Genomic DNA, 27,933 nt, shown 5'->3' on the forward strand with positions numbered 1-27,933 from the left:
CTTAGGTTGCTTTATATGGGCCATCTCTTGGTTAACCAAATGGGACCGTTTCGTCTAGCATCAATACCGCTTACAAGAATGAATTGATACTAATACAGATGTAACCTGTGACCATTCCTCATCTTCAAACATCACCTGACTTCAGTTTGACCTTGACCTCGTTTTGGACTTAGGTTGCTTTGTATCGACAAGGATGCCACCGGGGGCATCAAGCGTTTATTGAACGCAGCTCCTTGTTGCACTTTGCAATATTTTGATAAGTTTTGCTCACTTGAGTACAAAGTGCTGATGGTGAACAACTTTTAGAATACCGGTAGGTTGGTGTCCGTCATCCGTCTGCCATCCACAATTCATTTAAGGATCATCTCCCTCTAAAGCAGTAAGCAACCAAACTTTACTGGATGTTTTTTCATACACAATTGGAACTGAGTATCATCTGGTTAGAAACTTCTGACTTGATTTCAAAATGATTTCACACAAATGTTCTTTAGCTGAATCTCTTCAGAAATTGTTCAAGTAAGCTGTGAAGCTCAACTGAGTAATCTAAGGCCATCATGGCCCTCTTGTTGCAGCTGGCATCTCAGTATCCACTTGTGGCAATGGGCTGATACTTCACACGCTTGTTCGCTGTGATAGTCAGACATGCAGTGATTGGTCTTTTAACTTTATTTTTCTTTTCCATAAAGTTACATTAATGTAAGGTGGTATTGCATTTAGCTTTTTGAGAATGGAAAGATCCACGACCCTTTCTTACACTTTCAAAAGAAAAAATTGTCACATTAGCGCAAAAAGTGATTAAATCCTTCTTTAAGTCAATGAGGTTATCCAGTTTTTGCACCGAGGTGACGAATTTATTGTTGCCCATTTTGTATTCATTGTATTTATTCATTTAACTTTTTTGTGACAAAGCGTTTGAATAGTTGAATATTGCTGTTTTTCTGACAGCTCTTTTTGGTAGGATAAAAGCGGTTCTTAAAGGGATTCTTTAACATTTTGACAGGTATAATAGAAATGTGCAAATTGTTAGGTGTCGGTATGCTTCGAATTCATATATTTTATCAGTTTTGTAAATAACAATGTAAATGTTAAGTCATTTTAACATACAGTGGCAGTGATGCAGACTGAAATCTTCTTTTCATTAATGAGAAATCACTTAATGTTATTTTAATCTTAAGAAGAGAAAAAAATAATCAGGTAGAGTTTGATCAATGTTATAATGTAGTCAGCCTTTTACCTATTTAAGTCAGGCTGAGTGTTGAAATTTCATAAAGGTTTTATAGGAAAAAAAAACATGAAAATATCTATATATCTTCAAGTTGAGATAATTTTAAAATTTGTAATTTTCAGACAATCACGGGATATATTTCATGTGATGGGTAAAAGTCCAACACGTTGGGAGAACAAAACTGAAATAGGTTTCTGGCGTGGACGTGACAGTCGGCAGGAGCGTTTAGATCTTGTCATGATGTCGAGAAAACATCCAGACTTACTTGACGCAAAAATGACGAGAATGCCCTACTTTAAACATGATCAGGAGAAATATGGGGATCTTGTGAATATTATTCCTTTCTTTGATTTCTTCAAGGTTTGTAATATGTATAGCATTATGTTAAACTTAAGTTTATGCAAATATACTGAGATTTTGATGTTGAAGAATGAAAGTATTTGAAAATGGTATAAGACCAAAGACTGATGAAACTGGTCTTTACAAATTATTTGCAGATCTGCAGGAAGAACTGCAGATTGAAAAATATTTTCTGTTTAGATAAAAAATGTTGATGTTATTTGCATTTTCTGAATTTTAATATTTAATACTAAGTAAACACAAATAAACAAGTATCTTTAAGATACTGGCCTTTCTTGAATTTCTTAAGCTAATTATAAGCACTGGTCCCATGATTATGTTTATTTTTCAGTATAAATACCTAGTCAATATTGATGGTACAGTTGCAGCGTACAGATTGCCATATCTGCTAGCTGGGGACTCTGTAGTCCTTAAACAAGACTCACATTATTATGAACATTTCTACAAAGATTTGAAGCCTTATGTCCACTATGTACCATTCAAAAGGGACCTGAGTGACCTACTTGAGAAAATACAGTGGGCTAAAGATAATGATGAAAAGGTAAAGTGAAATAAAAAAGAAACGTGTAAAGTGACACAATGCTGGTTCCAGCATCAGTTGCTAAAACACCCTGGTTCCCTAACAATTAACCTGATTCCCAGCCATTTTCCTTATATTTGCAGTCTTCAAATCACTTAAAACTTCTGCTCATTATGTTACATTCTAGGATTGGAAGGAAGAGGCTTGGGGGAGTGGGGTGGGGAATCAGTGTTTAACTGTGTTGTATATTTTACTGCACCTGCAAATCATGTCTTGGTATTAGAGATGGCAAAATTATTATCAATGACATGGATCTGACAAGCTGGCTTCTGCACTGTTTCATTGTAAATCTGTCATATAACAGTCAGTACCAAAATTGAAAGTGTATGTTTGGCATCTTTGAAGTTATTTAATGAAACTATTTTCAGGCGTTTCTTTTTCGTTTTAGTACATACTATATCTCTGCTTGTTTATTCACACTTACATTGAGTATTTTTTATAGAAATGTAGATTCATTATGTCTCCCACCACACGGTGGTGTGGGAGACATAATGATTTACTCCTGTCTTTGTGTGTGTCTGTGTGTCACATAGCTTGTCCGCACTCTTAAGTCAAACACCTCATCCAATCTTCACCAAACTTGAACAAAATGTGTTCGGCCAAGTTTGATAACTAGCCAAATCGGCCCAGGCGCTTCAAAATTAAGGCCTTTGAATTACCCAAAATCAGCTGTTTATACGCCCGAAGGGACGTATTATGTTATGGTCCCGGTGTCCGTCTGTCCATCCGTCTGCCCGAGCTCACATTTGCATACTTAGGTGGCTATAGGAACAATAGGTAACTGCACTTTTTCTTTGATGTCATTCATTCAGTAAGGCTTTTATGTGGCTATTTTTCTCTTACGTGGCTAAAAGAACAATAGAGAGAACAAAAGAGTAGCCACATAAGTATCCATATGTAGGAACGTCCGTCCGTTAGCAATTTCGTGTCCGCTCTGTAACTCATGAACCCCTAGAAGGATTTCAAAGAAACTTGACACAAATGTTCACTACACTAAGACAACATGCATAGCGCATGTTTTGGATGTGTCATTTCAAGGTCAAGGTCACACTTAGGGGTCAAAGGTCATATGAGTGTGTTTCGTGTCCGCTCTGTAACTCTTGAACTGCTCGAAGGATTTCAGAGAAACTTGGCACAAATGTTCACCACACTGAGACGACGTGCAGAGCGCTTGTTTCGGATGACTAGCTTCAAGGTCAATGTCACACTTAGGAGTGAAAGGTCATATGAGTGTGTTTCGTGTCTGCTCTGTAACTCTTGAACTGCTTGAATGATTTCAAAGAAACTTGGCACATCTGTTCACCACACTGAGACGACATGCAGAGCGCATGTTTTGGATGAATCGCTTCAAGGTCAAGGTCACACTCAGGGGTCAAATGTCATATATGACTTTGCTTTGTGTATATTGCTCTGCATTGCAGTGCTCTTGTTTTTATTTTGCAGATCCTTTTTTGTTCTCTTACAATAATTTTTGTTTTTGAATTACTTCTCTTTTTTGTTACTATAAATGGCTTATTTTGAAGCTTTTTTATTATTGGCCGTAGGGAAAAACCGAGACCACTTTTCTGTGGTACAAGATGGATGGTACATCCAATTTTTTGATGTATTTTGACATAACTTTACCTGGTAAGAATTTTTTTGTGGACTTAGAATTTTTTTTTTTTGGAATTTCTTCTTTTTGTTGTTCCTGTCCTTTGGGCTTTAACAATCAAGTTCTTTAAATTTTGCTCCCATCCTCTATGTAACCCTTCGGGCGTATATTGCCCCACTTGGCGGCGCTCTTGTTTACTCTTCAAAGGTATATTTCGTGGGGTTAATGCAGAAAGGAGACATCTGCATATGAATAAAGAAGGCACTTGTCTCCTTTCTGCATTAACCCCACGATTTGTTGTGAGTAAACAGTAAATAAGGCCTGTCTTATGTATGAATTCCAAGATTCAGTAGTGTCGTTAAGTGGGAGAACTTTTAGCCAAACTAAGAAAAAAATGTCTCTACAAATGGTTAAGAATGACTTCTCAAGAAATGACAGTGGTGGGAAGTGAAATATGAACATTGTACTAATGTTTATTTTCAGGTACATGAAATTGCAAGGAATGCACAGAACTATGTTTTACAGAACCTTTCACCCAAAGAAATATTCTGCTATCATGTTAAATTATTTGAGGTATGTACCAACAGTTTAATATCCGGTTTACACCTAACTGGCTAGAGTAAAAAGTAAAATAAAGGGGGTTGCTTATAGCCAATGCTAGATATTGGTATATTTACCACAAGCTACAGGAAAGGGTTTGCTCAGCTTTCAGAGTGAAATGCTTTAGCAGAATTGATGAACAAAGGGAGAGAATTCTTGGTATTTTTCCAAATAAGCTAAACATGTATGTTGTCATAAAACTACTATTTGACACCATAATACATGGTATCCTTGTATTTCAGTTTAAAGACTTTGATGTGCAAATATATTTATTGTAAATATATGTCTTCTAGCGAAAACACTGTTTAAACAATAATATTGTGCTAGAAAATAGTCACTCTGCTGCATAGTAATCTGTAACAATTAAACAGAAGGACATTGCTATCTGAAATGTTTGTTGGCATACCCCTTATTTTCTTCCTGCATGACTTAATCAGTATTTACATACAAATAAATGTTAGAAAGGGTCTATCTCACTTGAGCCATTTAAAGTTTTAGACACTGCCATTCACAAATTAACATGGAGTATCATAAAACTTTGAATGAATAGTCTCCCTTTAGCTGTATACAGCTCTGCAAAATTTTCTTAGTGTACATATCCTATAAATATAGCTGTGACAACTTGAAATTTGTCATTCTTTAGTCCAAGTTGCTGATCAGTAAGGGCCCTGGACCCGAGGTTATAAACAGAGTTTGGAGACCAGTCTGAAATCTGAGTGGTTGACTGTGAACTCTGTTTTTGTAAAACATACAATCTGAGACTGGTATACAAACTTAGTTTTATTTGTTTAATATCCATATTGGAACTCTTTCTCTAGAATATTCATATTATTATTTTGTTACATGTAGTTTTTTTGTGGAAATGCACTGAACAGATTTCAATGTTGTGGGTTTCAATAAAAATTGGCAGAAAAGATATAGTGTCATTTAACTTCGTGGGCATAAAATTTTGTGTTTCTCATAAAGGCTGTTTCTAGTAGTTCCTTCAGATATGAATTCATATATTTCATCTTTGGAAAATTAAGTGAATTGAAATTTTATTTGTTAGCTGGTATTTAGTTTGCGAATTGATTCATGGAATAAAATTCATCCCCCACAAGAGTTAATGATTATCCATTAGTGCTGATACTGAGAGATACAAATCTTTAACCTGTGTTTCATTTCTTTAATTTTTATGCCCCCGAAGGGAGGCATGTAGTTTTTAAACCGTCTGTCGGTCTGTCGGTCTGTCCGCAATTTTCGTGTCCGGTCCATATCTTTGTCATCGATGGATGGATTTTCAAATAACTTGGCATGAATGTGTACCACAGTAAGACGACGTGTCGCGCGCAAGACCCAGGTCTGTAGCTCAAAGGTCAAGGTCACACTTAGACGTTAAAGGTCATTTTTCATGATAGTGCATTCGTGTCCGGTCCATATCTTTGTCATCCATGGATGGATTTTCAAATAACTTGGCATGAATGTGTACCACAGTAAGACGACGTGTCACGCACAAGACCAAGATCCGTAGCTCAAAGGTCAAGGTCACACTTAGACATTAAAGGTCATTTTTCATGATAGTGCATTCGTGTCCGGTCCATATCTTTGTCATCCATGGATGGATTTTCAAATAACGTGGCATGAATGTGTACCACAGTAAGACGACGTGTCGCGCGCAAGATCCAGGTCCGTAGCTCAAAGGTCAAGGTCACACTTAGACGTTAAAGGTCATATTTCATGATAGTGCATTGATGGGCGTGTCCGGTCCATATCTTTGTCATTCATGCATGGATTTTAAAATTATTGGGCATGAATGTGTACCACAGTAAGACAACGTGTCGCGCGCAAGACCCAGGTCCGTAGGTCAAAGGTCCTAAACTCTAACATCGGCCATAACTATTCATTCAAAGTGCCATCGGGGGCATGTGTCATCCTATGGAGACAGCTCTTGTTTAATATATATTCCATTTAAATGTTTCTTTTATTCCTCTATAAAAATATTTTTCAATGCGTCGTTGTGCTCTTTTACAGTCATATTCCAAAAGATTCAAGTCTCCGCCAACACCTCCAGACGATACTTGGGAGTTAGTGGAACAGCCAAAAGACAATAACAACTGTAACTGCCAAAAGATGAAACAGAAGTATTCTGATAAATCAAAAACTAAATCCAATAGAAGGAAAGATGATCTTTGATGAAGACAGCGATGTGACACAATTCCAGAATCAAAAATATCTATGCAATTTGTTGAGACATTGTGCATGTTTTAGATGTTCTCAGAAACCATGTTTGTAGTTTCGCAGTAATAATATAGCTATAGCTTACAATTGCAGATTTTAGTGTCATGTACTGCTATTATTTTTTGCATAGACTGATAGTGTAAATAGTTACAGTATGAAGGTCTCTAAATACTTTTCTTGACTGCCAACCCTAAGGTAAGGTGTAATTTTTTTGTACAGGTCATTTTCCTGGAAACCATATATCTTGTACATTATTTGAGTTTTGTTTGAAGAGAACACCCTCAATTGTAAGTGAAATTTTGTGTTAAAATTGCAACTATATACTTAAGCCATTTCTCCAATTATTGAATCTTAATTTTCCCTACACATTATTTTTACAGTCATTCTGCTGAATAGTGCTTAACCTATGTTCAGATAGCATTGTCTTCCCATTACAACTTTTTTTGGGTATGGCTTTTCTGTATTGTTCATACACATGACTGTTACAAAAGATACCAAATGTACAAGACAGCCTCGATATTAACAAAGGCATTTACTTAACTTTGTATCTGTTATTGTTCTGCCAGGGAAAATTATTGACACGTGTGACTGTTATACAAATGAACCCGAGATTTTTTAAAAATGTTGATGCAGTTTTAAGTCTCCTACAGGTGTTCCACCAGAAGGGACTTGGTTTGCCGTGTGTCTGTCATAAATATATACAGATTGATTTATTTTGTCCCTAAATCCATTTGTTTTCCTGTCAGTCTGTCCATCTGTCAGTCACAAAAGATAAAACCTTTATTATCTATAAGAATACTTGAACATTTGATTTTGCTGAATATAGCAAGTATAGAAGTTTTGATTCCATATCTTACATTTTTTAGCTCACATGTCACAAAGTGACGATGTGAGCTTTTGTGATCGCACAGCGTCCGTCGTCTGTCTGTGCGTGCGTAAACTTTTGCTTGTGACCACTCTAGAGGTCACATTTTTCATGGGATCTTTATGAAAGTTGGTCAGAATGTTTATCTTCATGATATCTAGGTCAAATTCGAAACTGGGTCACCTGCGGTCAACAACTAGGTCAGTAGGTCTAAAAATAGAAAAACCTTGTGATCTCTCTAGAGGCCATACTTTTCAATGGATCTTCATGAAAGTTAGTCAGAATGTTCACCTTGATGATATCTAGGTCAAGTTTGAAACTGGGTCACGTGCCATCAAAAACTAGGTCAGTAGGTCAAATAATATAAAAACCTTGTGACCTCTCTAGAGGCCATATTTATGCCCCCCTTCGAAGAAGGAGGTGTATATTGTTTTGCAGATGTCGGTCGGTCGGTCTGTCGGTCGGTCGGAATGTAGACCAATCCGTTTCCGAATGATAACTCAAGTACGATGGGCGTAGGATCATGAAAGTTGATAGGGAGGTTGATCATCACCAGCAGATGACCCCTATTGATTTTTAGGTCTGTATTTCAAAGGTCAAGGTCACAGTGACCCTGAATAGTAAAACGGTTTCCGGATGATAACTCAAGAACACTTGAGCCTAGGATCATGAAAGTTGATAGGGAGGTTGGTAATGACCAGCAGATGACTCCTATTGATTTTGAGGTCAGTATGTTAAAGGTCAAGGTCACAGTGACCCTGCACAGTAAAACGGTTTCCGGATGATAACTCAAGAACGCTTAGGCCTAGTGTCACGAAGGTTGATAGGGAGGTTGGTCATCACCAGCAGATGACCCCTATTGATTTTGAGATCAGTATGACAAAGGACAAGGTCACAGTGACCAGGAACAGTAAAATGGTTTCCAGGCAATAACTCTAGAACACTTGGGCCTAGTGTCAGGAAAATTGATAGTTAGGTTGGCCATGACCAGCAGATGACCCCTATTGATTTTGAGGTCATTAGGTGAAAGGGCAAGGTCACATTGGCCAGGAACAGTTAAAACGGTTTCTGATCTTCTTGTCCAAAACCATAGGGCCTAGGGCTTTGATATTTGGTATGTAGCAAAATCTAGTGGTCCTCTACCAAAATTGTTCAGATTATTTCCCTTGGGTCAAATATGGCCCCTGCCCGGGGGTCACATTGTTTATATAGACTTATATAAGAAAAAACTTTGAAAAACCTCTTGTCCAAAACCACAGGGCCTAGGGCTTTGATATTTTGTATATGACATCATCTAGTGGTCCTCTACTAAGATTGTTCAAATTATTCCCCTAGGGTCAAATATGGCTCCGCCCTGGGGGTCACGTGGTTTACATAGACATATTGGAAAAAAGTTTGAAAATCTTCTTGTCCAAACCACAAAGACTATGGCTTTGATATTTTGTAATGTAGCATCATTTAGTGGTTCTCTACCAAGTTTGTTCAAATTATCTCTCTAGGGTCAAATATGGTCCCGCCCCAGGGGTCATATGGTTCATATAGACTTATATAGGGAAAAACTTAGAATCTTCATGTCCATAAATTGCATCATTCAAATTTGGAGCACATGTATAGTTTTGAGTGGCAAGATGAACCTTGACATGAGTTGACCTTGATCTTGACCTAGCGACCTACTTTCACATTTATGTAGCTACAGCCTTCAAATTTGGACCACATGCATAGGTTTGTGTACCGAAAAAAACTTTGACCTTGTTATTGACCTAGTGACCTACTTTCACATTTTTGAAGGTACAGGCTTCAAATTTGGACCGCATGCATAGTTTTTTGTTCCGAAATAAAACTTGACCTTGATTTTGACCTAGTAACCTACTTTCACATTTCTCAAGCTACAGCCTTCAAATTTGAACCACAAGCATAGTTTTGTGTACTGAAATGAACTTTGATCTTGAGATTGACCTAGTGACCTACTTTCACATTTCTGAAGGTACAGGCTTCAAATTTGGACCAATTGCATAGTTTTGTGTTCCGAAATAAAATTTGACCTTGATTTTGACCTAGTGACCTACTTTCACATTTATCAAGCTACAGCCTTCAAATTTGAACCACATGCATAGTTTTGTGTACCGGAATGAACTTTGATCTTGAGATTGACATAGTGACCTACTTTCACATTTCTGAAGCTACAGGCTTCAAATTTGGACTGCATGCATATTTTTGTGTTCTGAATTGAAATTTGACATTGATTTTTACCTGTTACCTATTTCTCAAGCTAAAGCCTTCAAATTTGAAGCACGTGCATATTTCTGTCTACCGAAATGAACTTTGACCTTGAAATTGATCTAGTGACCTGCTTTCACATTTCTCAAGCCACAGCTTTCAAATTTGGACCACATACACATTGTTTTGTACCTAAATGAAATTTGACATTGATTTTGACCTTGAGCTGGTCTTGAATTTTGGAACATTCAAAAATGGCCCAGTGGATGGCGCCAAGATCACTCTGTAATCTCTTGTTAGGTTAATAGGTTAAAGGTCAAGGTCAGATTAAACCAGAATGATAGAACTTTTGTTTACAGTGAGCATATAATTTCTGTTCCTTGTGCAATTACTGAATGCATCAAGGGGGGCATTTCGTGTTCGACGAGCTCTTGTTTTCATGGGATCAGTATGAAAGTTGGTCTGAATGTTCATCTTGATGATATCTAGATCAAATTCGAAACTGGGTCATGTGCGTTCCAAAACTAGGTCAGTAGGTCTAAAAATAGAAAAACCTTGTGACCTCTCTAGAGGCCATACTTTTCAATGGATCTTCATGAAAGTTAGTCAGAATGTTCATCTTGATAATACCTAGGTCAGTTTTGAAACTGGGTCACCTGCCATCAAAAACTAGGTCAGTAGATCAAATAATAAAAAAAACCTTGTGACCTCTCTGGAGGCCATATTTTTCATGAGATCTGTATGAAAGTTGGTCTGAATGTTCATCTTGATGATATCTAGGTCAAGTTCGAAACTGGGTCAACTGCGGTCACGTGGTCAGTAGGTCTAAAATAGAAAAATCTTGTGACCTCTCTAGAGGCCATACTTTTGAATGGATCTTCATGAAAATTGGTCAGAATGTTGAACTTGATGATATCTAGGTCAAGTTTGAAACTGGGTCACCTGCCATCAAAAACTAGGTCAGTAGGTCAAATAATATAAAAAACCTTGTGACCTCTCTAGAGGCCATATTTTTCATGGGATCTGTATGAAAGTTGGTCTGAATGTTAGCTCACCTGTCACAAAGTGACAAGGTGAGCTTTTGTGATCCGTCCGTGCGTGCGTCCGTAAACTTTTGCTTCTAGAGGTCACATTTTTCATGGGATTCTGTGCCTTCTGTAGGTCTAAAAATAGAAAAACCTTGTGACCTCTCTAGAGGCCAAATATTTCACAAGATCTTCATGAAAATTGGTCAGAATGTTCACTTTGATGATATCTAGGTCAAGTTCGAAACTGGGTTACGTGCCATCAAAAACTAGGTCAGTAGGTCAAATAATAGAAAAACCTTGTGACCTCTCTAAAGGCCAAATTTTTCATGGGATCTAGATGAAAGTTGGTCTGAATGTTCATCTTGATGATATCTAGGTCAAGTTTGAAACTGCGTCACGTGCGGTCAAAAACTAGGTCAGTAGGTCTAAAAATAGAAAAAACCTTGTGACCTCTCTAGAGACCATATTTTTCATGGGATCTATATGAAAATTGGTCTGAATGTTCATCTTGATGATATCTAGGTCAAGTTCGAAAGTGGGTCACGTGCCTTTAAAAGCTAGGTCAGTTGGTCTAAAAATAGAAAAAACCTTGTGACCTCTCTAGAGGCCATATTTTTCATGGGATCTATATGAAAATTGGTCTGAATGTTCATCTTGATGATATCTAGATCAAGTTCGAAAGTGGGTCACGTGCCTTCAAAAACTAGGTCAGTTGGTCAAATAATAGAAAAACCTTGTGACCTCTCTAGAGGCCATACTTGTGAATGGATCTCCATAAAAATTGGTCAGAATGTTCACCTTAATGATATCTAGGTCAGGTTTGAAACTGGGTCACGTGCCTTAAAAAACCAGGTCAGTAGGTAAAATAATAAGAAAACCTTGTGACCTCTCTAGAGGCCATACTTTTCATGGGATCTGTATGAAAGTTGGTCTGAATGTTCATCTTGATGATATCTAGGTCAAGTTTGAAACTGGGTCAACTGCGGTCAAAAACTAGGTCAGTAGGTCTAAAATTATTAAAATCTTTTGACCTCTCTAGAGGCCATATTTTTCAATGGATCTTCATGAAAATTGATCTGAGTGTTCGTCTTGATGATATCTAGGTCATTTTCGAAACTGGGTCACGTGCGGTCAAAAACTAGGCCAGTAGGTATAAAAATATAAAAACCTTGTGACCTCTCTAGAGGCCATATTTTTCATGAAATCTTCATGAAAATTAGTGAGAATTTTCACCTTGATGATATCTAGGTAAAGTTCAAAACAGGGTCACGTACCTTCGAAAACTAGGTCAATAGGTCAAATAATAGAAAAACCTTGTGACCTCTCTAGAGACCATATTTTTCAATGGATCTTCATGAAAATTGGTCAGAATTTTTATCTTGATAATATCTCTGTTATTATAGTATTTAGTTTAAACTTAAAACAATTTTTGCACGTCATCACTCACATCATTGTACACAAGGACCATAACTCTGGTACCTATAATTCCTAAAATTATGCCCCTTTTTACGTAAAATTTCAGGTTCAAGTTGCGGTGCACTTTCGCTCTATATCTGTTATTACCAAATGGATTTGATTCAAACTTAAAATAGTTCTTCCACATCACTCATATCATATGTCGCAAGGGCCATAACTCTTGCACCATTGCACCAATATTTCATGAATTATTTCCCCTTTCTACTTAGAATATTTTAGCTTAATTTTGATGCATTTTCACTGTATCTCTGTTGTTACTAAACAGGTTTGATTTGAACTTAAAATGGTCACCCACATCATATAACGCAAGGTTCATAGGTAATTCTGGCACCAAAATGCTATAAGTTATGCCCCCTTTTTGCTAGAATATCAGGTTCAAGTTTTGATGCACTTTTGCTCTATCTCAGTCATTACTAAATTGATTTGATTCAAACCTAAAATAGTTGTACCACATCATTAGTCACATGATATGACACATGGTGCATTATTTTTGCAGAAAGTTTTCAAGAATTATGTCGCTTTTAATACACTTTATCTCTATTACTACTAAATACATCGGACACAGACTTCATATCTTCATCAATATTGGAGTCCTTAAACACTCCAATGACAATTCCAGCTTCCTCAGATGTGCCCAGTTTCAAAATCATGCATCGAAAAAGTCGAGCCGCTGTCTCCTGTGAAGCTCCTGTTAGCTCATCTGATCTGTGTTCAGGGTGAGCTTTATGTATGGTCTGTTATACGGCGTCTGGTGTCTGTTTACTGTAGTTGTTATTTTAGCTTAAAAATCTTTCATCTGAAAACTTCTAGGCAGAATTATCCGAAAATTGGTCTGCAGCATCATGGCAAGGTTCTGAGACTCTTTTAAGATTTTAATAATGGGGGCACTTGACTCCTTTTAGGGGCTGCTAGAGCTAAAAATAGAAAATATCCTATGTGACTACTATTCATGAACAGTTTGATGGATCTTCTTCAAACTTCAAATTTGTCCAAATGGGGACAAACAGCTTCTTTTAGAAACAGCTAGAGTCAAAATTTAAAACAATTAAACAACAACCTTTTTGACATTTTCTTATGAAAGGCTAGATCAATCTTCATCAAACTTGGTGACTGTAGCATCACTATAAGGTTCTTTTCTAATTTTGGGGTTGGAGTGACTTTGACCCAACAAAACAGATATACAAGTGGCCGAATTAAGCATGGGGAGAAGCCATATTTTTGTATGCTTGTTTTATTATGGCAAAAGCATTCAATTTAGAAAGTATTACAGCTTAGCTTTCAAAGTTTACACAACAACCAAATAACCACTTGTTCTTTTGGCAGTTGGCTTATTTGAAGGGTATTGCGTTGTTTTGTCGGAAAAATGCATGTTATAACATCTGCAGAATCCCGGTAAGGCGAGGGTACTAACGTTTCGCGAGGGATTCTGAAGATGTTATAATACGAAATGAGCATGCATTAACGCTATTCTAGCATAAAATACGTAAAAACCTGATAAGCGAATAAATCATCCCCAACGTCATTAAATTTCCATGAAACGCGCGGGAATGTCTGTGTTGTTTATTCACGTTGACGTCATTTCCTTTTGAATTATCCGGTTTTGGGCTGTAATGCGTTTCTGCTTTGCGCGAAATATAAAAAGGTGCTTTAACAGCACGTGAGCGCGAGAATCTCTCTGTTAACACACGTTTCTCTCCTGATAAAACACCCGAAAAATGACAAGAACAGCAGTTTTTTATGCTATAATATCACGTTGACGTTATTTCCTCATGCAATATACGTTTTGTGGCCGTAATAAGTGTAGGTCAGAGAAGACCAATTATTTTCTTAAAGACTTCCATTATTACATCATGGCGTGCAGTGTCTTCCATAAATCGAAACATGTATATCTAATCACAATTTTTTCAAGACCTATCTTAGTGCCACCAAAATATCGGACGAAGCACATAAAATATGATGCTTTGTTTAAGTAATTTTCGGGTTCACGAATGAAATGAACCACTTTATATTTTTGACATGGAGGGAGAAATTCGTTTTAAAAATCTTTTTTTTCTTCAAAGTATAAAATTGAATACTGTAATTGAAGTAACAGTCTGTTACAGCAGGAACAACAGTAATACTGATGTTCTTGGTGTATAGCTATTGTTTGAGACCAGTGTCAAACACAGGCCTGTATCCAGGGCCGGGCCGAGGCCCCACCCCCTCCCCCAGTTGGCTGAGAAGTAACCTACACTCATCAAAGATGCACCCTACAATTTTGGGCAAAGGAATAAGTTTTCTCAAAATTTAGACCCAGAAACGCACCAGAGATCACCATTTCATACCTGAATTTCAAAATTTTCCATGGGGGACAGACCCTTGACTTACCCACCCCATCAAGAAGAGAGCAACTCCTCAATAACCTCTAAACTAAAACCTTATAATGCTCCAGAGGCCGCCATTTCATGCCTGTATTTCAAACATTTCCAGAGGCAGAGCCCCCTGACCCCCTAAAATCAGGTGTGTACCCAATCAGTAAAGGCACCGGAGGCCACCATTGCCCCCCCCCCCCCCCCCCCCCCTCAACATGGGCAGAGGCCCTCTCCAATACCTGCCAGCTCTCGAAGCTATGCGCCTTGGTGGTGGCGTTTTCGTTCTAGACATCGCGCCGGTCCCTGATTGTCAATGTCAGATATAGCATTTCTGATCAAATATACCAAATGGCAAGCTCTCCTGCTAACATCAGACTGGTCCCTGATTGCCAATGTCAGATATAGCATTACTGATCAAATATACCAAATGGCAAGCTCTCCTGCTAACATCAGACTGGTCCCTGATTGCCAGTGTCAGATATAGCATTTCTGATCAAATATACCAAATGGCAAGCTCTCCTGTTAACATCAGACTGGTCCCTGATTGCCAATGTCAGATATAGCATTACTGATCAAATATACCAACTTGCAACCTCATAAGATCTCGAATTGAACTTCACTAACATTGGAACAGTTTTCAGTAAAAATGCTCATGCTTGAAATGTATCGCACTTCCGGCGTAAGAATAAATGCACATGGAAAAAAACAGTTAACCAACTTTGTGCACTGAGTGGACAATGTGCCATGTATTTTGGTGTTGCTATGGAAGGTATTAGAATTCACTCCGCTGCGTTATCGGCGACTCTGTATGGGTAAGAAAATTCGGGCTTTGAATTTCTACTGTGTGTGAGTCATTATTTGTCTTTGACGCCATACTTGTAACCCTCACAGAACTCCAGTCTAAAATTATCCACATACTTTTTTTTCATCAGGGTTCACTGAGCGCACCATTCTCCGTGTAGGTATAGTTTTAAACAATACAAACAAAATGAAAGACAGTCAACATAATTCAGTTTAACACGGGTGAAATTTGTAAATTTTAAAAAGATAAGAGAGAAACTGATTGTAAAAAGTAAGAAATTGTATTGTATACACAATCATATAAGCAAGTTTTGCATATTACACTGATTACCTAACTGAAAACGGATGTATAAACACAGTAATGTGTTCAAATTATGTCAAATGTAATGATACTTATGAACACATACATATAAAAAAGATGACAGGATTAATCTTAATGTAGACAGACATTTCATGAGAATTCAGTATTTTGAGCCGCACCATCGGCATGAGAAAACATAGTGCGTTTGCAACCAGCATGGGTCCAGACCAGCCTGCGTATCCGCTATTCACTAAAGGTTTCTCTAATTGCAATAGGCTTTGAAAGCGAACAGCATGGATCCGGACCAGACCGCACTACGTTGGTTTTCTCATGGTGCGGCTCTTTCGGTGATGTAACTCATCAAGTTTTCGGACTAACCTCAGCCCTTATCCTGCTCAATTTCTATAATGAACTTGTCCATCTTTCAATCTGGACAGTACCATTAACTGTTTTTTAAAAAGGGGTACTTACAAAAAAGAGACTAACTGAATGGCGAACAGTGCAGACCATGATCAGATGCATGGATGTTCAGGCTGATCATGATCTGTACTGGTCGCAATGGCATAATCAATCGTGTCCAGCATATTAAGGGTTAAGGTGACAAATTGATGAGCATATAGCCATAGGAAGAGCAAAGTAATTGTTACAAAAGTAAATCCGTTACAATTAAAATGTGCAAGTTAAGGGGTCAGCGGTTGTTATGAATTATTTCAAAATCATTTGAAACAAGGCTGGCAGTAATGCTAAACTAGAGCTATCACTGAAGGTGATCAATGTCCCCCCCCCCCCCACCCTCCTCGCACGCACTGACACTGAACATTTTTGACGCCCACAATATTGCATAATTATGTGGACTCTATGTATATAGACTCTATGTATATAGTACTGTAACAAAAATCAAAGTCCCATAACTCTGCAGAATATTTTTCTGAAAGAACATAATTAACATGCGCCATGCACAAGTATGGTCGCTACTGATCACATGTGTGAAGTTTCATTAAATTATGTGCAGCGTTTCGGGAGATTATAGGCGCGCTCAATATTGCTGTATGTTGTATACTAACAAAAAAAGTCCCATTACTCTGCAGAATATGTATCTAAAAGAACGTAACATGCACCATGCACAACTATAGTCGGCACTGATCATTTGTTTGAAGTTTCATTCAGTTGTATGCAAGGGTTCAGGAGATTAGGTGTGCACAAGATTGTATATGCAGACTGTATACTTATATAGTATATTAACAAAAAACAAATTCCCATAACTGTGCAGATTTTTTTTTCTGAAAGAACCTAACATGCACCATGCACAACTAGAGTTAAGTACTACTCATCACTTGTGTGTGAAGTTTCATTAAATTGTGCGCATGGGTTCAGGAGATTTATCACGCACAAGATTGCGTATGCAGACTCTTTGTATATAGTATAGGAACAAAAAAGTCCCGTAACTTTGCAAATATTTTTTCTAAGAACCTAACATGCACTATGCACAACTACTGTTGTTACTGATGACATGTGTGAAGTTTCATTAAATTGTGTTAAGGGGATGAGAAGAGATGGTGCGCACAAGATTGTGTCTACAGACAAACGGACGGGCAGACGGACAACCTGAAACCAGTATACCCGCTTACAACTTTATTGTTCGTGGGGTACAATAAAACATCCTCACATTTTTTAACTTCACTACGATTAATCGAAGCTCCGCTCTAAATACCACTAAACTCTCTTGAAAATGTACGAATAATGAAAAAAAAAAGATGAATGATACTGAGACTAGGAAATAATCAGGCTTTCTTAAATATGACGAGAGAACACACCATGAAAGAAACACACAATGTTGTAGCATGTAAAACACAGTACACAAATAATCGAAGTTACTTCTTCATTGCACGTGTTACGCGTTTTTATGACACGAGTCAGTTTTCAAATAAGGGACCCTTTTCACTTAATTTAAAAATAGAAACGAAGCAAACGTGAGAAACATTGTTATGTAACTGTAGAAAACATTGGTCGCTGATGCAATTAAAATGGCTGACGTAGTTGGATCAAAATTGGCTCGATTAATGTTGATGGCACCACCTGAAAGTAAGAAGAATCTTTGATTCTACATGTTTTAGACGAAACTTCATAACTTTCAGTTAATGAAGTAAAATTATAGAAATATTAATTAATTCGTTCCTATAAGCAATTGGAAAAATAGGCAATGCCATTGTAAACGTGCATTCATAAGATCCGAGGAAAAATATACAAACCTCTGTTAAGCAAGCTGCCAAGGGAGAAGTCAGCTGATTGGCTGCTTAAGGCAGGTGGCTGCTTAATAAAGATGACCGCTTAGACAGGCTAAATTGCAGATCTATCTACATGCGTACATGTAATTCCAAAAGTTGTGTATTTAGTATATAGTTTGTCATTTTTTTTCTCTTAAAAATGAAATAGAAGGTAATTGTTTTGTAAAAGGTCAAAACAGGTTTCATTAATGCGAAAATGAAAGCTATAGTGAAATGACAAATTTTAAAAGTGAAAAATTCAATAATTGACCGCCAATAAGAGATAGAATATAATTGTGCCCATTCAATTTTGAGGATTCCACGTTAAATGGTTTTTAACTTTTTTCTTTTTCCCACTTTTTACATGTACATGAATATAAACTTTCCACATTCATTCCCAATCTTGCAAGAATCTGTGAAACAAAGTAAGATTCTAGCCATGCAATGATTTTCCCGTAAAAATATTCATTCTGATAATGTGAAAAAGCACAGCTATTACAATGCATAAAATTTACAAACTTAATTTGAATAAAATAAAAATTACAAAACAGATAGAAATTATAGCTAATATTTACCAAAGCTGCACATTGATAAACCATACCTTTTAGAATAGTAAAATACACTGTAGGACTTTTCTTTCCATCACCGCCTCGGTTTGTGGCCATCACTCTTAATTTATATATAACATCTATTTGCAGACCATATATGACCCCTTCATTGACTTTGTCCACAAGAGTAAAATTGGCAGTTCTTATATCATCACCCACGGACCAGTACATCAGCTGAGTAGGATAGAAATTAACCGTGAAACCTTTACTCTTGTCTCAGTGTTTACATAGAATTTAACGTCTTATCCACACAACTAAGGTCATATGGCGACGTTCCAGCTTTGATGTGGAGGGAGACGACAGGTTCCCCTTCGTGCATTATTCATCAAGGGCGGGCATCAAGGTAGAACCACCGACCTTCCGTTAGCCAACTTGATGGCTTCCTTCGAAGAATTCGACGCCCCAAGTGAGACTTTAACCCACATCGACGAGGGGCAAGCGATTCTAAGTCAGCGACCGTTACTACTTGGCCACAGAACCACGCCTTCTTCCTCCTCAGTTTTTGGTTGCGGGTTTATCCCGCTACCAAAGTGAAAGTGTATTTCTGATAATCATAGCATCTTTATTTTATTCCGAATCACATCCAAAGGATGTTCATGTATTACACAAAATAGTCCCATTCATGAACAGTGCGGATGAATTATCAATGAACAAGCAGTTCTTATTCAACCTGTATTCACTCACAATGACCATTTAGATTATATAAGATCTATCAATGAGTATTCCAGCCCATGGTTTCATCACAAGCTGGGTTAGGCAGAGTTCATCTTAGATATGAGGCACATTAAATTTATACTTGTTTCTCATTCATGTATATTCATAGACTGGCATTTAAGCAGAAAATAATACCAAAAACCCGCAACCATCAGACATTTCAAGGCTTTGATTATTTACTAAAGTCGAAACCAGATCGATCTAACAGATAAACAGTTTGACATATACATTGTGTACGAGTGTCAGTATGCCACACAGTATGTCTGCAACACAATATAACAACATCATCATGTTGAACATTATAGGGAATCGATATTACCGATTTTTGTAGCCGGGAGCAATCCCTCTACGGTAACCTTCGATATATATCGAACGAGATATACTATCAAATAGGGTTATTATAACAGTAGCTAGATCTGGGATCCTGTATTCGGCTCGAGTGGATTTTGGCATATCGGATCTCACGAGGCGCGCAAGCGCCGAGTGTGATCCGACCTTGCAAAATCCACGAGAGCCGAATACAAAGTTCCAGATCTAGATACTGTTATAATGACCCTTTTATTATATACCTCTACTTTTTGGTTGTTGTTTTGTTATTGAAAGAAATCTTCAATGCTTATCGAATTTAAAGTGGATCTAAGTGATTTTTTTATGTGCGCTATTTATAGAACTGTGTCAGGTTATGCATATTAATGAAAGTAGTCCGGCAGAATACAATACGGAAGGTATAATACGGAATTTAAAAGGTACAATACGGAAATTTTTTCTGCCTGTTCATAATTAATCGTGAAATACAAGCCGATTTTTTACAGAAGTTATATAGGTGTATAATAAAAACGCATATTTCTGGGCAAGATGATGGACTGTAACGATTCCCGATTAAGGCAGTGCCTTATTTCATATTAAAGTATGGAACAAAAATTAATTAAGATAAAGAAAAGATAAAACTATTTTTCCGATATGCTGAAGGGTTGTGGTTGCGAATATAGTTACACATTTTGAGAAAAAAATCAAGAAAAGGAAAACGCGGTCTTCGATGAACGACAATACAATCATGAAAACCTCATGATTCCCAGGGCGGATAAATGCTTCAGGCTCAGTTCACTAACGTAGCAAATGTTGCGGCATAAGATGAGACCATAGTTCGGCAAATTGCTACCACTGAAGGGGCAAGAAGAAGAAAGAGAAAATTAGCTGCTTACATTGGTTTTAATTATCACTTGTTTACATGCATTTATTAATGACTGATAAATAATGCAAACTTACTTTGTTCTAATAAATTTCCGTCATGTTTTTAAAGGATACATGGCCTAATATGATACCTTAATCATTGCGTCATTTGTTTAGCGTCACATCGACGCAAGTATTAGTCATATGGTGATTTTCAGTTTTTGATGGTCCAGCAATACCCAGGTACCAAATTCTTGCACTACTTCAGACAAGAGCAGGTGCTCGGGTAGAACCAGAATCTTCCGTAAGCCAGCTGGAAACGGGCTACATAACTTAAGTGAAATACCTTATATCCATTGAGAGTGGCCTCCCCTTGTATTATGTTTACACCTCGCCATCGTACAAGTGCACTGTGTTCACCATGAGGATAAACGTCCACAAATTGTGGAAACCGACCCGGAGCTGTAAATAATTAATAAATACTGAACATCTATAGATAGAAAAAAGTTTTCGAGGCTAACTTGTCAATTCACCTGTTTAGCAATCAAACGTCACCTGACAGTTATGGATGTGGATTTTATATCATTTTAGGATTTGACCATACGCAGCTTTCACCATGGCTTCACGTCCGGAGACCATCTTAATCACTGTGTTTTCATATTTTATTTACCATAATGACTGCTAACTTCTGAAATTGCATTCTTAATTTCAGGACATATGGTATAACTTTTAACTTGGCCGACAAACTTAATAAATAAATATGGATGTACAAATCATTAATGTTACTCACGTGCTTCATATGTGCTGCACAGATATCTTTCACTAATGGTGCTAATTCCGGCAGAATTGAAAACTGTAACTCTCACCCAATAGTCCCCATTAGGTTCAAGACCAATTATAGTTCCGTGGTCCGTTTGCCCGTATACAAACGTTGAGCAACGCTGACATCCAGTTTCATTGTTTTTATCAATGTAATCAATCTGAAGCGGAAGATAAAGATAGTGTACTTTATTATAGTGACTCATCCACTCTGAAAGGGCCAGTCATGCATGGCTTATGAGACACCTACTGACATTGAACAGCATTTCTTCCCGATTCCTAGTTTATGCCAGGCGTCTGACTGGTAGGTATTTAACTAGCTGGCGGCTCACCAACCGGTCTCGCTTCAGTAACAAGACCCTTCTTTGACAGGACGACTCGAACCATGATCTTCCCGACTGCGTGGCAGGTGCCTTATCCATTAGGAAGGTAGCTCGATATCATCGTCAATGACAAACCATTCAAAAGGTATTCGATATTTCGAAAACTTCCTAAAAGCTTAAATGTATTATCCGAATTAAATGTGTTTTTTTTTTCTTTCTATTTATAACATTGTAGGCAGTAGTCACTTTTAGCTGCCGGTCCTGCAAACATTTTCCAGTTCTTTAAACTATACCTTCCTGTGCGTCTTGGGAAGATAGCATGTTTCCGTCCAAAAAACGTTTACAAACATAAGAAGCGAATACCAGCTTTTGTACAGAATATTACACAATTTGATTTACATTGAATCACACCAAACTGGATTGGAAACATGCTAATACATATAATAAAGTATAGTAATGGGTTTAAGTTGTGTAAATTATGGGTTCACAATTATTTTATCCACACCCAGCACCAATAAAGACTACACTTGACACACTCTACAAGTTATGGGATTGCCTTGAATAAATTTAAGATGACTTACTCTATATCCACGTACTCGACCCTTTATACCCACTCTTGTGTTTGGCACAGGGTCCCAGTAGATTGTTAGAGCTGTCCCATTTATAGGGTTGTAACGCACGTTTGATGGTCGTATCGTCGGCACTGGAAAGCATGTATAAAACAGTTTTATGAGGCCTTACATAGCTCAACAGAATATCACAGCTTAACTAAATAACAGTTTCGGTATATAGTCTTCCAATAATACTATTTGTCAAAGGTCTGCAGATCTAGAAAAGAAAACTTTTAAGATATCTCTAAGATGTATTTATGTAAACGGAACGTCAAAAACTCTTCTCGTCAGAAACTGCAGCTGGCCCGATTTAACAATAAGTTCACACACACGAGTGCGTCTTGGGTGAATCTTTACCAAGAATGTTAAAATTATTTCGATCAATAAAATACATGACCGCCAGAACAAAAATACACTCTTGAAATATGTAAAATTGTTGGAACAATTATGAAAATATTAAAAATGAATTGTGCCATGCGTCTTTGCATACGAGGAACGTTTTTAATTTATTCTAATTTGTCAAAAAATGGCTACCAGAGCTAAAAATAGACAAATCGTCGAATGGCAACTCTTCCTAAACCACTAGTCAAATTTTGAAATAATTTCACAGAAATATTGCTTGGGTGACCCGCTACTACAATGGCCACTGAGTGGCGCGGATGCTACTTTTCCCTATATTGTTCAATGGAAATCTTTGAAAATCTTCCCTCTGAATCTAATAGACAGCTTTAAAGCCATTTGGAAGAACGATTCTCCGAGGACACAATTCTGAAATGATTACACATTTTAGCACTGAAATGTTGAACCAATAAGATGGCATAACAAGAGCTGTCGGAGGACAGCAACGTTCGACTATTCAACAGCCTTGTCAATTGAATGAATACAAAAGTCGAAAAAGGGGCATAATTTTGTAAAAATGGGAAACAGGGTTATGGAACCTCATAGTGTTTATCAGCTCATGACAGTGGACAAGTGTGTGAATTTCAATCCATTCCCATTAGTGGATACTGAGATACCAGCTTACATACAAAAACTTAACCCAAAACTGCCAAGTCGAAAAAGGGGCATATTTTGAATAAAATGCAAAGTAGAGTTATAGGACCTGCACAGTGCATGTCAGATCATGACAGTGAACAAGTGTGTGAAGTTTCAATACATTCCCATTAGTGGATACTGAGATACCAGCTTACATACAAAAACTTAACCAAAAACTTCTAAGTGAAAAAGGGGCAAAATTTAAAAAAAATGCAAAATGGCGTTATGGGACCTGTTTAGTGCATGTCAGATGATGACAGCGAACAAGTGTGTGAAGTTTCAATCCATTCCCATTAGTGGGTACTGAGATAGCAGCTTACATACAAAACCTTAACCCAAAATTTCTAAGTCGAAAAAGGGGCATAATTTTGTAAAAAAGCAAAATAGAGTTATGGAACCTGTGCAGTGTAAATCAGTTTATCACAGTGAATAAGTGTGTGAAGTTTCAATCCATTCCCACAAGTGGTTACTGAGATACCAGCTTACATACAAAAACCAATTCGGGACGCCGACGCCGACGCCGACGAACGGGCGAGTCCAATAGCTCTCCTATTCTTTGAACAGTCGAGCTAAAAACTATACTGACATGTTAATTTGTTTGTTTGTGTTGGGTTTAACGCTGTTTTTCAACAGTATTTCAGTCATGTAACGGCGGGCAGTTAACCTAACCAGTGTTCCTGGATTCTGTACCAGTACAAACCTGTTCTCCGCAAGTAACTGCCAACTTCCCCACATAAATCAAAGGTGGAGGACGAATGATTTCAGACACGTCGTTTATCAAATCGTCACGGAGAACATACTCCCCGCCCGAGGATTGAACTCACGACCCCGCGATCCGTAGTCCAACGCTCTACCTACTGAGCTAAGCGGGCGGGTACTGACATGTTAAAAGATACTCATTGACAGACACAGAATCGCATTTATTACGGATTACAGTTCTAGAAAGTGATGCATTGATAGATATATACCACGTATTTATTGACATTTAAGAAAAAAAGTTATTTATTCATTGATGACTTTGTATCACAGAAATTTTGACTGGCATATCAACTCACTTCCCTCGGCTGAATACACGTCAGCGTAGTCTGACATTGGCCCGTTACCTTCCTTGTTGTATGCTTGCACTTTCACTGTGTAAAGCAGGTAGTAATTCTCCAAACCAACAGTATGATAATACTGCGTTACATTACCTACTTCGACCTGTAAATTAGTTAAACAGTATGATTATATTACGTTACATTACCTACATCGACCTGTAAATCAGTTTAGCAGTATGACAATATTACGTAACATTACCTACATCGACCTGTAAATTAGATTAACAGTATGATAATTTTGCGTTACATTACCTACTTAGACCTGTAAATCAGTTTAGCAGTATGATAATATTGCGTTACATTACCGACTTCGAGCTGTAAATCAGTTTAACAGTAAGATAATATTGCGTTACATTACCTACATCGACCTGTAAATTAGATTAACTGTATGATAAAATTGCGTTACATTACCTACATCGACCTGTAAATTAGATTAACAGTATGATAAAACTGCGTTACATTACCTACTTCGAGCTGTAAATCAGTTTAACAGTAAGATAATATTACGTTACATTACCTACATCGACCTGTAAATTAGATTAACAGTATGATAAAACTGTGTTACATTTCCTACTTCGACATGTAAATCAGTTTAGCAGTATGATAATATTGCGTTACATTACCTACTTCGAGCTGTAAATCAGTTTAACAGTAAGATAATATTGCGTTACATTACCTATTTCGAGCTGTAAATCAGTTTAACAGTAAGATAATATTGCGTTACATTACCTACATCGACTTGTAAACTAGATTAACAGTATGATAAAACTGCGTTACATTACCTACATCGACCTGTAAATTAGATTATCAGTATGATAATATTGCGTTACATTACCTACTTCGACCTGTAAATCAGTTTAGCAGTATGATAATATTGCGTTACATTACCTACTTCGACCTGTAAATCAGTTTAGCAGTATGACAATATTGCGTTACATTACATACTTCGACCTGTAAATCAGTTTAACAGTAGGATAATATTGCGTTACATTACCTACTTGGACCTGTAAATCTGTTTAGCAGTATGACAATATTGCGTTACATTACCTACTTCGACCTGTAAATCAGTTTAACAGTAGGTTAATATTGCGTTACATTACCTACTTCGACCTGTAAATCAGTTTAACAGTTGGATAATATTGCGTTACATTACCTACTTCGACCTGTAAGTCAGTTTATTTTTTTTTTTTTTTGGATTTAACGTCGCACCGACACATGATAGGTCATATGGCGACTTTCCAGCTTTAATGGTGGAGGAAGACCCCAGGTGCCCCTCCGTGCATTATTTCATCACGAGCGGGCACCTGGGTAGAACCTCCGACCTTCCGTAAGCCAGCTGGATGGCTTCCTCACATGAAGAATTCAACGCCCCGAGTGAGGCTGTAAGTCAGTTTAGCAGTATGACAATATTATATTACATTTCCTACATCAGCCTGTAAATCAGTTTTACAGTATGACAATACTGCGTTACATTACCTACACCTACCTGTAAATAAGTTTAAAAGTATGATAATATTGCGTTACATTACCTACATCGACCTGTAAATTAGTTTAACAGTATGATTATATTACGTTACATTACCTGTAAGCCTGTAAATCAGTTAAACTGTATGCTAATATTACGTTACATTACCTACATCGACCTGTTAATCAGTTTAACAGTATGATAATATTACGTTACATTATCTACATTGACATGTAAATCAGTTTAACAGTATGATGATATTGCGTTACATTAGCTACTTCGACCCGTAAATCAGTTAAACAGTATGACAATATTACGTTACATTACCTACATCGACCTGTAAATCAGTTTAGCAGTATGACAATATTGCGTTACATTACCTACATCAGCCTGTAAATCAGTTTAACAGTATGACAATATTACGTTACATTACGTACTTCGACCAGTAAATGAGTTTAACAGTATGATAATATTGCGTTACATAACCTACTTCGACCTGTATATCAGTTTAACAGTATGACAATATTGCGTTACATTATCTACATCAGCCTGTAAATCAATTTAACAGTATGATAATATTGCGTTACATTACCTACTTCGACCTGTAAATCAGTTAAACAGTATGATAATATTGCGTTACATTACCTACACCGACCTGTAAATCAGTTAAACAGTATGATAATATTATGTTACATTACCCACATCGGCCTTTAAATCAGTTTAATAGTGCAACAAGTGGCCGCCGGTGCGGGGCCTCTTTTCACCCCAGGGGCATAATTTGAACAATTTTGACCTAGGTCTTGAACTTTCTGACAATAAGGTTTTTAAAGGTTTTTTTTTCTATATTTCGTTTGAGAAATTTCGTTTGATAAACTTTTCAATATAGTCTAAACAATCTTAAGCAGCAGCCAGGGGAAACAGACAATTTGGCTGCTTAAGCCAGGTGATCGCTGATTGGAGGCCCAGTGAGCCAATATATATACATTTTGTATTTCAGACTTCTGACCAGTGTTCAATCATGACTTTAGGCCCGTTTCTATTTCTTTTTACTCATATCATTTTACCAGGATACATTGATCTTCATTTAATTTCGCAATACTAATGGTCTTCTTAGCAAACGACAACTCGTGTGTTTGCAACAAAAATAAATTATTGTCATTTTCGCCATTTTGGTAAAGGGAAACTACTCTCCATGCTTACTGTCTATGCTAAAATCTAAGATTGCCGTTACGTTCCATAAAAGACTGAGTGATTTTATTTCTTTCAAACAAAATTAATTTCATATATAAATTTAATAGCATTTTGATGAAAGAACTTATGATAATATTGCGCTACATTACCTACACCGACCTGTAAATCAGTTTAACAGTATGATAATATTGCGTAACATTACCAACTTCGGCCTGTAAATCATTTTAACAGTATGATTATATTGCGTTACATTACCTACTTCGACCTGTAAATGATAATATTACGTTACATTACCAACTTCGACCTGCAAATAAGTTAAACAGTATGATAATATTACGTTACATTACCTACATCAGCCTGTAAATCAGTTTAACAGTATGATAATATTGCGTTACATTACCTACTTTGACCTGTAAATCAGTTTAACAGTATGATAATATTGCGTTACATTACCTACATCGACCTGTAAATCAGTTTAGCAGTATGACAATATTACGTTACATTACCTATATCAGCCTGTAAATCAGTTTAACAGTATGAATTACCTATTTCGACATGTAAATCAGTTTAACAGTATGATAATATTGCGTTACGTTACCTACTTCGACATGTAAATCAGTTTAACAGTATGATAATATTGCGTTACATTACCTACTTCGACCTGTAAATCAGTTTAACAGTATGATAATATTGTGTTGCATAACCTATTTCGACCTGTAAATCAGTTTAACAGTATGATAATATTGCGTTGCATTACCTACTTCGACCTGTAAATAGTTTAACAGTATGACAATATTGCGTTACATTACCTACTTCGACCTGTAAATCAGTTTAACAGTATGATAATATTGCGTTACATTACCTACTACGGCCTGTAAATCTGTTTAACAGTATGACAATATTGCGTTACATTAAGTGTGCCTACTTCGACACGTAAATCAGTTTAACAGTATGATAATATTGTGTTACATTACCTAATACGGCCTGTAAATCAGTTTAACAGTATGATACAATTGCGTAACAT

The 27,933-nt window shown here is 37.0% G+C and overlaps 2 protein-coding genes across 4 annotated transcripts in view; one reads left to right on the forward strand and one right to left on the reverse strand.

Annotated features, from left to right (window-relative positions):
- Positions 1 to 7,113, forward strand: part of LOC123548452 (protein O-glucosyltransferase 2-like) — a 71,353-nt gene extending 64,240 nt beyond the window's left edge. Inside the window, exons 6-10 of one of the 2 annotated variants that reach the window (XR_008371456.1) lie at positions 1,348 to 1,585; positions 1,917 to 2,126; positions 4,240 to 4,329; positions 5,000 to 5,120; positions 6,367 to 6,506. Coding sequence is in view for 1 of the 2 variants with exons in the window: in XM_045335745.2 (XP_045191680.2) it covers positions 1,348 to 1,585; positions 1,917 to 2,126; positions 4,240 to 4,329; positions 6,367 to 6,528 (700 nt within the window). In the remaining variant the exon portion in view is untranslated. Of the gene's footprint in view, positions 1 to 1,347; positions 1,586 to 1,916; positions 2,127 to 4,239; positions 4,330 to 4,999; positions 5,121 to 6,366 lie in introns of both variants that reach the window. The other variant, XM_045335745.2, reaches the window with a different exon arrangement.
- An 8,460-nt stretch (positions 7,114 to 15,573) lies between these two features.
- Positions 15,574 to 27,933, reverse strand: part of LOC123549930 (contactin-like) — a 53,906-nt gene continuing 41,546 nt past the window's right edge. For both annotated transcript variants that reach the window (XM_053546380.1, XM_053546381.1), the window contains exons 22-27: positions 24,212 to 24,356; positions 22,092 to 22,213; positions 21,159 to 21,348; positions 20,715 to 20,830; positions 18,478 to 18,658; positions 15,574 to 17,688 (exon numbers count right to left, since the gene is read on the reverse strand). In XM_053546380.1, the coding sequence (XP_053402355.1) occupies positions 17,555 to 17,688; positions 18,478 to 18,658; positions 20,715 to 20,830; positions 21,159 to 21,348; positions 22,092 to 22,213; positions 24,212 to 24,356 (888 nt within the window). In that variant the 3' untranslated portion in view covers positions 15,574 to 17,554. The remainder of the gene's footprint in view (positions 17,689 to 18,477; positions 18,659 to 20,714; positions 20,831 to 21,158; positions 21,349 to 22,091; positions 22,214 to 24,211; positions 24,357 to 27,933) is intronic.

The sequence above is a fragment of the Mercenaria mercenaria genome, chromosome 6, assembly GCF_021730395.1.
Source record: "Mercenaria mercenaria strain notata chromosome 6, MADL_Memer_1, whole genome shotgun sequence".
Classification (NCBI taxonomy): domain Eukaryota; kingdom Metazoa; phylum Mollusca; class Bivalvia; order Venerida; family Veneridae; genus Mercenaria; species Mercenaria mercenaria.